General features: G+C 34.0%; 1 protein-coding gene across 1 annotated transcript in view; it reads left to right on the top strand.

Annotated features, from left to right (window-relative positions):
• Positions 1–16,510, top strand: part of HLCS (holocarboxylase synthetase) — a 70,365-nt gene that overhangs the window by 10,033 nt on the left and 43,822 nt on the right. Inside the window, exons 5-6 of the mRNA XM_081951305.1 lie at positions 476–655; positions 6,960–7,231. Of these exons, the coding sequence (XP_081807431.1) occupies positions 476–655; positions 6,960–7,231 (452 nt within the window). The remainder of the gene's footprint in view (positions 1–475; positions 656–6,959; positions 7,232–16,510) is intronic.

The following is a 16,510-nucleotide window of genomic DNA, read 5'->3' as shown; positions in this document are numbered from 1 at the left end:
GATTATTGCTGTTGCCTTTTATATTCCCTCAATATTTAGATGCAATTCAATTAATAATGTTTTATTAATAGTTTTATTTAGTTATCTTATATATTTGTGGATAAACAGAGAATTTTAGGTGCCAAAATATACTCAAAACATTGGGTTAGATTTATCCACTAATATATAAGTTAATTCTTTTTAAAGTACCATTATATTCCATATATATTCCTATATAAGCCCATCCATAGATAAGACAACTCTGAAATTTTTAATAAAAATGTATAAAAAAAATAACTGCTAGCTTATCTACAAATGGGGTAATATATGAGTATATACAATACATTTAATACTTGGTTATTTAATAACTGAAGTGACACAAAACAAGAAATTGATTTCAAAATGATTCTAAGTTATTTGACCAAATAGATCATTATTTATCATAGTTTTATAAAAGTGTTTTCAATTTTAAAAAAATTCTGCCTTGCCTTTATAGGCACATTTGGAAGTGAATATCAAAAGTTTATGTCGACCTAAGGATGACTTCAATCTGCTCAAAATAAGCAACACCAGAAGATATGATGTACTTGTTGAAATCCTGAAGCTATTGGGGTTGAGCTGTGAATTAAGTACTATTCCTTCTTTAACGCCCCTCTATCTACTCTCAACTGATAAGGTAGGTTTTAGTTTAAATAAATAAGAACATAGGCAGGGCGCTGCTGGACTGGACCAGTGGCCCACCTACTCCAAAGTCTTTTCTCATAATAGCCAACCATCTGCTGAGACACTAGTGTCTCAGCAGATAGCCTTCAAAGTCATCATCAAAGCTAACAGTCGTTGATCCCTATCATTTCCATGATTTGGTCCAACCCTTGTCCAAACAGCTTCACATCTTGTGGTAGCAAATTCCAAAATTTAATTTGCACGGGGGGAAGCCATTTCATCTTTTCTTATTCTTCCAGTTTTCAATGTCATTGACCTATGGCTCTATTATTGTGGAAAGGATAAAATAACTTCTCCTTATCCACTTTATCCACACTATTCACAATTTTGTGTACCAATCTACTTTCTCATTTGTCTCTTTTCTAAACTAAAAAGCCCCAAATGCCACAACCTTTCTTATAGGGAAACTGCTCCACCCCAGAAGTTGCTATCTTCTGAACTTTCTCTAGCTCCATTGTATCCTTTTTGCAGTATAGTAACTAGAACTGTATGCAATATTGCCGATTTATTGGCACTCTTATTTTTAATACCATTATTAAAAATATTATTACCCTTGATATGTTATTGGCTTTTCTTTCTTTCTTTTTTTCAGTGGATATACACTCTGGCAACACTTTCATTGAATTGTTTCCCATTTTCCAAGATAACTTTCTTCATTAGTTTCTATGAGTAATTGAGATTTTTGGCACCAATGTGCCTCACTTTACCTTTGTTCACATCTGCCATTTTAACTTCCACTCCCCTAATGTGCAGAGATCCCTTTGGAGCTCTTCACACTTCCTTGTTCTTCTTACCACTGAGAGCCTAAGGCTGCCTGAAGCTGCCCAGACCAGAAAACTAGAAAGTGCTAAAAAGAGGAGTTAAAAGTGAGATTTTCAAAAGATTTGTCTGTGTGAGTTTTCTGAATGTTTTTCTGACTAAGCTACCTACTGGGCCACCTGTTCCCTAGCAGCCAGCATGTGGAGCCCCCAAGAGGGAGGAAAATTTGAACTTAAAACATGCCTAATGGCACACAGCCTAAAGAGAGAAAAAATAGAATTGATCTCCAAACTATATTTAAACAATCAGACAAAACACGGATTAAATTTAAATAGTTTTTATGTGTCTCCTGATATCCTAACTCTCAATTCTATATAACAAAATGAACAAAAACATAGTTGTATGCATATCTGTTTTGCTTCTTTTAATAATCACTCCTTGCAGCAAAACTATTCACTATTTATACTATTCACTACTTTTCAATCTCTGTATTTTAACAATTACTCCATCCATTTTCCCATCTTTTGTAAACATAGTTAATAAAGATTTGTTTGGAAGAACTATATTGCAGAATACATTTATGAGCCATAGAATCCATTGTTAATAAGAAGAAGTTATTTTTGGAAATTATGAATAAGCAATTTTGTGAAACAAATTCCTGAACTATATCATTAAATTGACTTTACATCAGCTGAAACAGATTTTAATCTGTAAAAACATATGCCTTAGTATTTTTGAAAGATGCAGCATTACTTGACTGTCCGTTTAAAAAAAATATTGTATTAGTTTTACATATTTTATGGTATTGTTAAGAAATTTATAAAATATATGATTGGAATTTAAGCAGTTCATACATATTCAAAAAGTATTGTGTTTGTTGAAAACAATTACCACAAGATGGCACTTCTGAGCTGCTTTACAATATAATTCTATTTGTATATGTATGTTTAAAATAACTAATCTCTGCAATTAGATTTAGTTTTAATATTATTATTATTTTTAAAACATTATTTAATCAGTCATTGCATTTACAGTTTTGAAAGTTGTAAGTAGCTCAAAAAATTTAGAAAATATTTAAATTAAACAACACTTTGTTACATAGTCTTAGGGACTTTTCATACTGAACAAAAAGGGTTCTGTAATTAAATGATTGAATCTACAGGAAACTGGAGGTCTAAACTTTTACTCTGAAAAGCCATCTTGGTGTTCACACTTAGTCCTACCTTTTGCTTTAGACTGGTGGTTTGCACTTTCTATTGCCATCATCTGTCTTCTGGAGGCACCTCACCTAGTGTCCTTCCATAACCCTGGCATTCGAGAGAGAGATTTCATATCCTTTGCTGCCTATTTGTTATTAAAAAATGAATGAAATGAAATATTTAATAATGGCACTACCCTGCCATGTAATAAAGGCATGTTACTACAAGATTATCATGGGGAGATAAACCAGTATCACCAGAAATTAACAAAATCACAATTTATTCATAAAATTATCTGGGAATGCAACTGGAAAGTTTTAGAGCAGATTAGATCTATATATGTTTTTGAAATAATGTAAAGATGCAGCTTCTAAGGATGGTACCTTATCTTGAGAATCATAATTTGCTTCTGATATTTTTTTTAGATGAGATTAGAATGTTTTTTCCTTGATTTCTGGAAAGTAGATCAGTTGACTGCAAGGTACAAGTATGGCACTGAGCTACTCTGTAGAGGTTATAAATTATGTTTGACTGAAGCTACTGATTGCTTCCACTTCTGGAAGTGATCTTCTCCAGCTTTGCTCAAGATGAATCTGTTCATTGAAAAAAACAAAAATCACAGGATTTTTTTTAAAAAATATATTTTATTATTTCATTTCTTTTCACCAAATTTTCAGGCACTGGGAGAAGTTTCACCAGGAAAAGAGATTGAAAAACAAATGAAAAGAAAATTGATTAATGCTTAAACTAGTTCTGTATGGAACATACAAATATTTAATTTGACTGCAAGATGTCCTTAACTGTAGATAGGACAATAGGTTGCTTTAAAGTCTCCCAAACTGAGATAGGAAGAATAAAGTTACTTTTTTGCCACATTTTTTAAACATAACATCCAGTGAAACTTGCCAATAAGAAAAAAAATTAAGTTGTCAGAGCAGATCAAGTGTTTATAACTATAATACACATTGCCAAGCCAAAAAAAAATCTAAAAGTGAATACAAAGTAGGAAGAATAGATCAAAGAATGGTTTATACAGGTTTTCAAATTGTGGTTGTTTTGGTACTAAGTTGATGTAATGGACCATGGAAGGAAGACCTATCTGTTATCCTTGAATACTAATAAATACAAAAATGCATCATTTAAGAGCCATGGTGGTGCAGTGGTTAGAATGCAGTATTGCAGGCTAATTCTGATGACTGCCAGCAGTTGGCTTCTCACTGTCTCAAGGTTGACTCAGCCTTCCATCCTTCCGAGGTCAGTAAAATAAGTCCCAGATTGTTGGGTGCAACCTGCTGACTCTTTAAACTTCTTAGAGAGGGTCATAAAGTACTTATGAAGTGGTATATAAGTCTAAGTGCTATTGCTACCATATTTATACTGATTTATACCATTTCTGCCCTGAGCTATTACATAAATGATATATGGATAATCTTCACTTAATGAACCTAATTGGGACCATCAACTTTATTGCTAAGCAATATGGTCACTAAGCAAAAATACCATATGACTGGTGTGCTTACTGACAGCAGTTCCAGCAATCCTACTTGCTATTGCTGAGTAAATTCCATGCAGTACTTATGCAAGGAGCCACTGAAACCAAGCTATGGAAAAAGCTATGGGACTGCTTCCACTTCAACCCCTCTTTACCCATCTCTTCCCCATCTTTGCTAGTTTTGCTATCCATTCACCCACTGCTGCCAGTTCAGTGGTGGGTTTTAATACATTTTACTACCAGTTTGCCCGTGCTCGCAAACACACGCGACACTTCTGCACCTGCGCAGAAGCATCCAGGCAGGTGGGTGGAGCCTCCTGCCGCTGCCACTACCGGTTCGCCCAATCTGGGGCAAACCAGCGGAAACCCTCCTCTGTGCCAGTTGCTCCTGCTGCCAAGCCTTGCATGCCACTACCTTGCCCTTTGCATAGCATGCTATTACCATACCAGCCAGAGGTGCCTTTCACATGCTAGCTGAATTCTTTTGCAAAAGAAGGCCCTAACTTGTACGTAAGAGAAGACTCTGTCCCAGCTGCCCTAGTATGAAAGCAGGCAGTTTGGAAAAAGGCCCCAGCTGTTGTAGTAACCCTAATCCTAACCATTATTACACCAGCTAAGGCCTTCTTCCAAACTGCCTGCTTTCATAATGGTAATGGCAGTGGCAGGCAGGGCTGGGTAATAGGGTCAGCTGGTGGGTAGCAAGTAGCCAGGCTGCCTGAATTCATGTGGGCTTAAATTTTGTTCACATGACTTTGAGGAGTTGTGTGTTCCTTTCTTCAGCAATGTCATAACTTTAAATAGTTGCTGAACAAATGGGCATTAAACAAGGACCGCCTGTAAACTGAAATAAATAATTTCAACAGGCATAAATTTAAGTGTCTTGCCCTGAATATTTTGAAATCAGCTAAGTTATCTGTTTTGTTGCTAAGATGTCCAGGTGAAACTTTCTCATATTGTTTTTAAGGTCTCCTAAATGCAAGATCCATTCCATCAGAGTTTTACTGTATTGTGCAATTCTATTTAGTTTGGCTGAAATGGTTATGGTAATCTTGAATTCTGCAATCTTTGTAACTAAAAGTCAGCTGAAACTGCTAAAATCCAAAATCAAAGTTTCTTTATAGGCATGGTGCTATTTTATTCTGATTACCTGAGGACAATATAAAATACTGAAAATAAGTTTAATAGCAGTTACAGTTTGTTCCAGTAAATAGAATGGAACATATTTCAGTAGGTTTTAAGCATTTCTGTGAAAATGCAACACGTGAAATACTATCACAATACAGTATTTCTATTTCATATTGTGTGTTTTCATCTTATGACAATGTTTAGCCTTTGACCTAACCACTTTCTTAAAATAAACTATTTGTTGGTGAGAGCAGTTGCTGAAGAGATTGTTTCCAGATTGCTTTCATAGCACTAACTGACAGACAGTAAACTAGAGTGTCCCTTAGAAAAGCTGAGGATTGCAAATTCACCTGTAACATAGTTGCCTTATATTTCTATCACATGCACATGCTATGTCTTTCATGTTTGAAAACATGCCTTTAATGAGAGCATAAAATTGAAATAAAACCTAGAAGCAGTTGCAGTTTGACTGTGATAAATGTTGAATGATTTTTCTCTCTTAAAAGTCTAAATATTTTAGAAAAGGTTGGGAATCTCTTAGCCATAGATGTTGCTGAAATGTAAGCTCGGCTTCCCACAATAAATGTCCAATAATAAGAAATATTAAGATTTGCAATAGTAGTAAAATCTGGAAGGGCACAGGCTCCTCATCCCTGCTAAGATAGAGTGGGGACAAGTTGAAGTATTATATTTGAGATATAGATATTTATTAAAATCATTGACCTCTGTGTTGGCTTCTATTCATATTAATTTTTATTTTAATTATGACTTTAATAATAGTGTATCATAAGTAGCAGTGGCAGTAAAATAATATGCAGAGTTTGTTATATGTAATAAATAATATACCTACCATACCATAACTTAATCACAAACCATGGTCAAAGCATCCATTCCATCCCCCAAATTTTGGAATATAAAATCTCATAAGCTTTTAGCAGTGCCATCTTGACCATCCATTTTTATTTATTTAATTATATAGAATTTATTTATATAGAATTTATATGGCTGCCCACTCACTTTCAGTAACTGTAGGTGCTTATATTTTAATCTATAAAATTTTAGAACCACCCATTTTTGAGATACTCAGACAGTTATATTTTTGAATTTGAATCAACATAATAGTAAGATTTTATTTGGAGGTAATATTGGAATACCTTTCAAAACATAAGATGAAGGACGGTGTTAATTTTAATAACATTAATTTTGTCTCCACAAATTAATCATTATTAATTCACCTAAAACATGCAAATCAATATTTTCTCAAACATTTAATATATTTATTTCCATATACACTATATTGCCAAAAGTATTTGCTCACACCTGCTTCTGATTATGTGGATGGGTGAGCGAATACTTTTGGAAATATAGTGTATTTACAAATATTTTTGAGAATATAGAATTCTAAGTAATTAATATCAGTAGAAATTACAAAACCCATTTTAATAATTGGATTATATATTTAAGCCCAAAGGAAGTAAATGGGACATCCCAATTAACCAGGTGGGCCAAATGCTTTCCAAAATGCATTGATATAAAATTAATCAAATACATTGATATAAAATTAATCAAATACTTATTAAGAAGTTATTGTGGGTTCACGTCCTTTTGGAGAACAGAAATGAAGTCTTAGTTTTGATATGTGTATTTTATATTGTCTTGTAATTTTATTTTATATCAAACAGATTCTCCACAATACTTTTTTAGAATGGCTCAGAAGAAATACAATCACAGAAGGATTAATCACATCCAGCAAGATGTCTCTCAAGTTTGTATCATCTTGCACTGAAAATATGGAAATAACACCTTTGCTCATTCCAGTAGTTACTGATACAGAAGCATTCTCATCTGAAAATTTTAGTTTTGAGAGATATAAACAAAACCTTGATTCCAGAATCTTGGGGAAAATAGTCTTGTTTTCTGAAGTTACATCGACTACAATGAATCTTCTTGATGGGTAAGAAATTGCAGTAGCATTAATTTCACTAAGATTTTGACTGAATTGATCCCTTATCTCCTTATATTGTTTTTTATAATATGTAACATATCAGCCATGTTTTTCTTTGCTGTTTGTACTGTACTAGGTTTCTTTGACTTTTTATTAGTATGATTGGATATATTTCTGATTGGTCAAGTGCAATTAAAATGCTGTAATTATGAATGTGCATTATACAGTTTTCAGGATAAACCGTTTCACAATGCAGTCCAACTGATGGACAAGTGAACATTGCGAATATTGCTGTTTTAATACCAAATTTCAGTTTTCTCATACTGTATGTTTGTGTGATTCTATTAAAATCATATTAAAGCATATATTTAGTTATTTGTTATGCTGAAAGCTGTCCTGAAGTGCATAAGATAATTAGAACACATATTTATTTATTTCATTGCCTGGAAATGAAGATCAGAGATGTACTAATGATGCCACCAAAGTTTATGGCTGATTATCATCTTGCATTTTGTGTATGGATGAGAGCACAGTTGAATGTTAAATTCAAAGTTGAATTCTCTTAACTCCCTCTATGTCTATAGAAATAACCCATTTATTATTTTGTTTGATATTTGATATAATGGTTAAGATTTTTTTCTACAAATTCTCTAAATGACCAAGTTATACAACAAATGCAACGTTTTCTTAAATAAAAAACGCCAGTTACTCATAAAGGAGTGGCTGAGGTATAATGATTAAGATTTTAAAAAGTGCTCATATCATCCATAATTTCAAACTAAAGATTGGCATCTATAAAGTTTTTAAAATGTGGGGGAAAGTCCTGGAAAATAATTAAGGGCTCTAACTCTTAAATACCTGAGGACTAGTTTAGAGGGCAGCAGCATCCATAGATGAATCAGGAAGTCAGATGATGATTGCAGCAGCATGATCAAAGATACGCATGTGTATGCACATACACACAATATGTGAATATAATAGCGGCACTTCAACCTAGGTGCTGGGACCCCCATTTTATCTTATTTAGCCCCCTTCCTTATGTTGCTGAAAAAAGCTGCGGTGGCGCAGTGGTTCAAATACAGTATTGCAAGCTACCTTTGAATTCCATTGCCAGGCGTTTGATCCTGACTGGCTCAAGGTTGACTCAGTCTTTCATCCTTCTGAGATCAGTAAAATGAGGATCCAGCTTGTTGGGGGCAATGTGCTGCCTCTGTAAACCACTTAGAGAGGGTTGTAAAGCACTGTGAAGTGGTATATAAGTCTAAGTGCTAATGCTAAAAGAGTAATTGAACATAGCGCCATAAGAATTGAAGGAAATGGCTTGGCAAAACCAGACAATCTGGAGCAGAGCATTACAAATGAAAAATGCAGCAACAAGAAACAGGAAAGGAAATCTGTCAAAATCTGTTATAAACCTATTATGCAACCCAAGGTTTTTTTTGATGTTGTCTATCTTGGTAATGAAATGTCTGCAAAAAGACAACCAAGCACCCCGCAATTCAATCCTGAATTACAAATATTCTCTCTCATTGATATACAGATTTTTACTGTAATGCTGAGATGCAATAGAAGTCTTGATTATTTAAATATCTGCAGCAGAAAAGCCATGATGCATCAAAACATTGCTGGAATTATTGGTTATTAATAAGTAGGGTGAACAACTGTTTACTTTAACTTTTTTTGCTAAATGGGTTAATTTTATATATTTACATAAAGCTATCATTCTGTAAAATAGTAACTTTATGGATGCAGGCAACAGTCTTAATATTGATAAAAATATAGAAATTTGTGAAATAATTTTAAAGAGGGTATGTATGGCTACGTTATTACTTATTTCCATGTATTAAATTGTTTTAATTCAAAATATATTTGGTTAAAATATGTAAGGATAATAATGAATTGGTTTGTAGGTTTCACAGACTCATTGTTTTATATTTATACTATTTTGTTCCTAAGGAATTGATTTGCTAAGAAAAATAATTTTCTGATTTTTAAAATACATGTTTGCTTTATTATCATGGGGGACTAGAACTAAAAGAAAATAATATACTTTTCAATTTGTTTAAACTTGTTCAAAAGTAAAATATATTTCAGTTATGTCCTAGTAACTGATTACTTTATAATCATTAATTAAATTTATCATAGTCAACTAGTTGAATCGCTAGCTATGACACATTCTTGAATGGTATATTCATTTGAATTATCATGATTGTGACGTGTTCATATAGTTGCATTTTATTTATAGGCTTATTAACTTTATTTTTTAGTTGTTGAAGTGGTTGAAGTGGTTTGAACATTACTGATAAAGTGTCTTGCTGCTTTGTGCCCTTGATTTTGATTGTTGGATTTTATTTGTTTGTTTTCTTTGAACATCAGGACACCTGCATCTTTGAAAGCACTATCAACTTTTAAACATAGTTTATTTATTCTGTCAAGGGGATTACACTTTGCCTTTTCACTTTTAACCCTAAGCCGCTAAGCATTACACCCAAACACTAAAACTATAGTTAACTTTAAGTACTATAGAAGAAAAATAGGTCAGTTTTCAAAACTTGTGAAAAATTGTTTGTTTTAAACTTGCTTAAAATTAAATGTAATATGTTCTAGCAAGCTCTAATTAATCTAAAACAGAAAGAAAAGCTTCTAAATTTATGCTCCTCATAGTAAGTCCAAATTTAAAGAGCCAGAGAGTATATGAACCCAAGGCTTGCAGTACTATTAGTATAAACTATAAATATAAACTATCCTTATAATTGTTAATCATATGAGATGAGATTTTTGAAATCATACTAGCATATATCATAATTTTATTTCAGTGTGGTTTACAAATTTAAGGTACACTGCCTTTAATTTTTTAAATGACTTATAAACCTTTAAAAAGACAACACTCTTAAATATGATTGTTTTCTAATTAAGTTGTAAGCAATTAATTATGACAAAAACATAATTTTAAAGTTTACGTTTATGTCATTTAATAACTAATGAAATTATGTAAATTAATAAACGTAATAAAATATTTTACTTGAGATTGAGATAGATATTTAATATTAAATTACCTATATTATAGCTATGGATGATATGCCTCCAAATCCTTTTACAAGCTGAACATAAATCCTTCCATCCCAGTCTTCTAGCACTATATAACTTTCAAAATTAAGACTTAGCAAAAGTGGGCTGGAACTAATTTAATGGCTGAGTGATCTCACAGTAGAGAAACAGCCAGAGTGTAATAGGGTTCTTTGTCTATATTTCCACCCTAGCTGGTAACTTGCCAGTCAAAAGTCAAACCAGAGAAACAGGTGGGAGCTATTAGACCTGTCATAAAGTTTGAAAAATTGATTCTGGAGTCTAAATGATTAGATTGAACTTGACAGTGTTGTCCTAAAGATTCTAAGAAAAATTCTATAGTTTAATTTGGAGTCCCTTGATTATTCATTAGTTCTCCAGATGGCCTGTTTTGATGTATCACATATTATTATACAAGCTCTATTATTGTTGGCATATATTTACATGTACAATTAACAAGTAAACTAAGTAGCACCTCTAGTCCCTGTAAATTAAGGGGTACAGAATTAATTAAATTATAGAATAGAGATTTATTTAAATATTAAATAACTTAACTTTATGACTTTTACTTTGGAATACTTTAAATTCATTGAGGTTAGCGTTGTGGAATAATCCCTTCAAAGTTGTCATAGTCATGACTGTTGAGAATATTGAAAGCACAATTTCTATAATTTACAAGAAATAAGAATTTTTAGATAGCTTCCATTTCTATAGTTCTCTTCATGGTCTCTAAGCATATAATTAGAATAGTACAACACTTGGAAGTTTAGAAATAATTTAAGGAATAAATCAAGTGCTAAGATGAATGGCTTGAAAAAAAATCTGTTTAAATCAGTGAAAATAATTGCTATTAAAGTAAAGATGTAAGAAGCACAATTTCATTTACTAAATAAAAAGTTGTGATTTCATAATTGCCCACAATAGGGAATTCTGTAAAATGCACTTGCTTGTATCAAAAACAAGTCATTACACTGACTGGGAGTATTTTTTAAAACATTTAGTTATATGACTTGCAATATGATATGAATTTGTGGATGGCCAAGAGATCTGCCTGTGCAAGGAATCTTGTTCCTGATAGCTCAATTAAAAACAAACCCACTGAAAATATTATAGTACATTTCCTATCACAACTATTTTACAGTATATGAACAAAATAGTTAACAATATGATTGTTATCGAGCAGTAGATGTTTTGAAGAAGACTGCATTTAAAGTTTCATAAACTATCAAGAACTGATTCTTGATTATTTGCATCCTGACATTTCTTTGCCTGAAATAAAAAGGGAAATTGTGTTTTTGACCCCTGTATAAACAGAACTTTGAATGGATCCAAAGTTGTGCAGTAGGAAACATGCTTATGCAATAGATATTCTTACCCCTGCACAATTTTAAAATGCCCTTCAAAAAGATCTTTTGCTGTCAGCTTTGTTGTGATGTGGCAGTAGAGATACAATATGAACTCATGAGGAACAGATAAGAATTAAAACTATTAATTTCTTTTTTCCGAAGTCTCTTTTTACTGCAACCCCTTGCATCTCATTCTTGATATCCAATGATGTTTTAAACAGGCATGTCAAACTCAATTTCATTGAGGGCCACATCGGGGCTGTGGTTGACCTCAGGGGACTGAGTGGGCATGGCAACCGGGTGGATGTACCAGTTTGACACCACTCCGCAAACTGCTGACATGTTTCCTCTTCACATTGGGTAGATTTGGCCGACGCTACACTGGCCTGATCTTTCCTCTTTGCAATGGGTAGACCAGGATGGCCCCACGGGGCCAGCGCTGACCACATCGCAGACCAGATCCAGCTCACAGGCCTTGAGTTTGATACCCCTGTTTTAAAACATTCAGGAGAAGATGGTGGTATTAAAAAATAAGTTGTGTTAGCAGCCTTCTGCATAGGTATATAGAGGCATGGTAGCGCATTAGTTAGAATGTAATACTGCAGGATACTTCTTCTGACTGCCGGCTACCAGCAGTTTGACAGTTCAATTCTCATCGGATCATGGTTGACTCAGCCTTCCGAGGTCAGTAAAATGAGGACCCAGACTATTGGGGGCAAAATGTTGACTCTGTAAACCAGGGGTGTCCAAACTTGAGAACTTTAAGACTTGTGGACTTCAACTCCCAGAATTCCCCAGCCAGCATGGCTGGCTGGGGAATTCTGGGAGTTGAAGTCCACAAGTCTTAAAGTTCCCAAGTTTGGACAACCCTGCTGTAAACCAATTAGAAATGCTGTAAAACACTGTGAAGTGGTATATAAGTCTAAATGCTATTGCTATATATAGTCCCAAGGATATCAGAAAAATTGTTAGTATAAATATTTTAGAGAAACTGAATAGTCTGTGATCTTGATCTTTCCAGAACCATCTAAGACTTGGCTTGATAAATCTGTTTATAAATTTACAGCATGTATTTGTGTAGTTCAAGTAGATAGAATCAGATGATCCATGCCCTTTTCAAATTTTGTCCTGCTTTATTGTAATTTTTACTATAGGTCAATGGCAGCAACCTAATATTCTCTATTCCCAAGGTGCTTTTTCAAAAGGAAAAATGAAGTCCAGTTGCCTTTTGAAAAACATCCTTTGGGACAACCATAACCTGGAGGAAAGACTCTCTATAGACATCTAATATTCTCTAGATATTTTGAATGGTAATTAGTCCAAAATCCACCTTTAAAAACTATTGCTTTAAACATTATTTAAAAACCTACTGTTTAAGAACACAAGAAAGCTCTGTTTAAAGCTGGCAAGTAAGGGGAGGGGCCAGGAAAAAGTGCATGAACACACATTTTGGATTTGATTCAATAAGCCAAGTTTGGATATTGAACCAAGTCCAAAATTGGACTAAATAGGACTAAATCATTATATCTGCAATGGGCCTCAGCCTGGAATTTTATCCTACAACTTGTAGCTAATCACCCTTTGCATGACCATTTTTCTTTGGAAAAGAGACAAACATTCAACACATGATTACATTAGATTTAGTCATAATATCAATAAGTATCCCTGATGCCCAGCCCTGCATATGGCAGCAGCTAACAAACCACAAAAGTTTCTGGCTTAGTCAATTTAATATGTTGCATAAACAGTCTGTTTGACCAGTTAGGCAAATCAGGAAAAGATTAGTTTCTTTGTTTATATTGTTACTCTTAAAATGCAACAATATCCAGTTAATATAATTAGCTAAATGTTCCATGATCAGGACTATTTGCTAACTGCATTTGGAGTATGGAATAAGATTGAAATTATGATGCTTAACAAGATAAACCATACTAAAGGTTAATGCAACATTTCTCAAATGTTAGGCAAAACTCTGGCCTTCTTGCTCCACCCTGGTTGCTATTATCACAAGTATTGCTTTGGGCACAGTATCTTTTTCTACTCACTTTAATTTAAGCATTTTACAATATAAATTTAAAGAAAAAAGATAGTAAAGAAAAGGAAAACTGATAATAAATAGAAAATAAATGAAAGAATAAGAAAAAAGATATAAAGAAATGACTTCTGATCTTCTTAACAGCAATAATAAATGCATTTATATTTTACCCTCTCTCTGGAAGGCTACATCATAATTTCCTTCTTTCCATAATCTACCTTTTCTAATCATCAAATCCAAAAATCACAAATTCATTTTTTTTGTACTGATAGAGGAGACTATTCATAGCTCAGGATTCAAATGAGGGGCCCTTGCAGAAGTGGGTTGCTCCCGGTTCAATCCGGATTGGGCGAACTGGTAGTAGCAGTGCCCGGAAGCTTCTGCGCATGCAGGAGCGTGTGAAGGAGCACACCCGAACCAGGAGTAAAAAAATTGGCAACCTACCACTGGGCCCTTGGTAGTCTTGAAGCTTGGTTGTTTCCTTGCAAATGTTTCTTTATCAAAACTGGGTAACATCATCCTTTTTTCAACAAAATGTCCTTAAGGGATTTCCAGTCACTAATAAGTATAGTAGAAATAGAAATGAAACGTGGGATGAAAAACATTGCTGCATGCTAGGTATTCAGAGTTTTTAAAAAAAATTAGAAATAACAAGTGAAGACTTTTTTGTTGCCAGTTCTATTATAAAGATCATATATGCAGCGAAAGATGATCAAATATAATGTTGTATTCATAGTCTGATGGGGATTCAGGCAGCAGTTGGGTAATACTGGCACCAGTATATTCTTTATTTGTCTGAGAATAGGCAACTAGGCAACTAGCCCAGCGATTAAGAGAGAAGGTATTAGAAATAAAGTGAAATATACCCTCACAGATAGATTGGATTCGAAAATGGAAATAATTCTGTTAGAATTTCTATAGCCTAACCTATTTACCTTTTAATAAATCGTGTTGGAAAAGATCTGGTGAAAATCTTGGCCTTGAATAAAGTTAGTTGCAGAGAAGCTGACAGAGAATTTCCCAAGAATTGAAAGAAAGTTTAGGGCTGTTTTGTATCTGGAAAAGTACATTGTCTACTAACATTCTGGCTATGTTGTAGCCTAGATTTTTCTTATTGTAATACAGGGAATAAATGTGTTTTGAAGTCCACGTGTGCAAGGGAGACTTCATATGGTTTGGGAGAGTGCATGGATTGTACTCTATATTTTGATTTGAAGAAGAGATTTACATTGCTTTCTGTTATTTATTGAGTAGTGTTACAGTGCTGCATTTTAATTTTTATGTATGTAATTTGGTTACTAGGGTTGGTTAGTTTGTTAAAATTTGGGAAGTGTAATTGTGTTTCATTATAATGTAGATATCAAATTTGATTAGATTTTAAAATATTTATTTTAAATGCGGTCTCTCTCTCTCTCTCTCTCTCTCTCTCTCTCTCTCTCTCTCTCTCTCTCTCTTTCTATCTTTAATAACATTTTTTGAATACTTTTTTTTCTATCCTGGAAAAGATGAAATAAAACTTATCCTGTAATTTTTTAAAAGAATGTCACTAAAAATCCTAAAGACATTAAGCAAATTATTTAATTAGGGGTTTAGGACACAAGAAAAATGATTGATGGTTAATGGTCACCTGTTCGTTACATTTTCTGTGATGTATGTTATGCTCCAGGAATGCATTTTGATAGGAATACTGTAAATCTAAATTAATTAGACTATAACTATTCTTGGATTATTATTCTTGTAGTAATAATAATTCTTTTGTTTTTTAAGAATTAAGATAAATGATTATGTGCCAGGTTTAAGAAAGGAAATTATATAGATGATCATATTTATATGAACGTAGTCAACTCACAGTTGAAATTATTTACACTTAGAACAGGAATGTAGAATTGTTTGGTGACTGAAGAACTAATTAGTATTTGAGAAGAAGGAGCAATTCACTTCATTGTGTGGGACAATAATGCAAAGTGAGAGGGAGGAAAGAATAAATATTTAAATAGACAGTCAAAATATTTAGAAGGACGTAGTAATTTCAATAGGCTGAGTCAATAGTGTTTGGTCCAGCAATAGCTTAGCCCAGTGGTGGCGAACCTTTTTTGGCTCGTGTGCCAAAAGCAGGGGGAGTGCAGGGGGGTCGTGCATGGGCGTACTACACCCATAATGCAATGCGTGACCCCCAGCATGCATGCGCACATGACCAGCACTTGCCCGCATTTTGTTCATGCTTTTTTCACCCCCTCCCCAGGCTCCAGAGGCTTTATAGGAGCCTGGGGAGGGAGGAAACAGCCTCCCCCGCCCTTCCGGATGACCGCTGGAGGCTTCAGGAGCTTCCCTGAAGCCTGTGGAGCGCAAAAAAACAGGCCTACGGGCAAACCGGAAGTTTGGGAACTGACTTCCGGTTTGCCCATAGGGCCATTTTTTTGCACTCCAAAGGCTTCAGGAAAGCTCTTTAGGGTGGAGGAGGCTGTTTTCACCCTCCCCAGGCTCTTATAAAGCCTCTGGAGTCTGGGGAGGATGAAAAATGGCGTCAAAAAAAAAAAGCTGAAGTCAGCTGGCCAGCACGCACATGCGCACTGGCCAGCTCACAGGGCAACACCTTGGGTGCCCTGACAAATGGCTCCGCATGTCATGCGTGCCGTAGGTTCGCCATCCCGGGCTTAGCCCTTTGCTTAAATTAACATCAGATTTTTAATCTAAATAAATTATTGTTATAAAGGAAAATATCTAACCAAAAATAATTGGAAAATATTGATCAACTTAAAATGTTCATTAAAAAATATTGGTAATACAAAACTGCTATTTCATGTAAATACATTATTTTCTAGAAAATGTATCAATTTGTAT

This window comes from Natrix helvetica (genome assembly GCF_964273705.1).
Source record: "Natrix helvetica genome assembly, chromosome: 4".
Taxonomy (NCBI): domain Eukaryota; kingdom Metazoa; phylum Chordata; class Lepidosauria; order Squamata; family Natricidae; genus Natrix; species Natrix helvetica.
The sequence above is the reverse complement of the archived record's forward strand: the minus strand, read 5'-3'. Positions and strand labels throughout refer to the sequence as shown.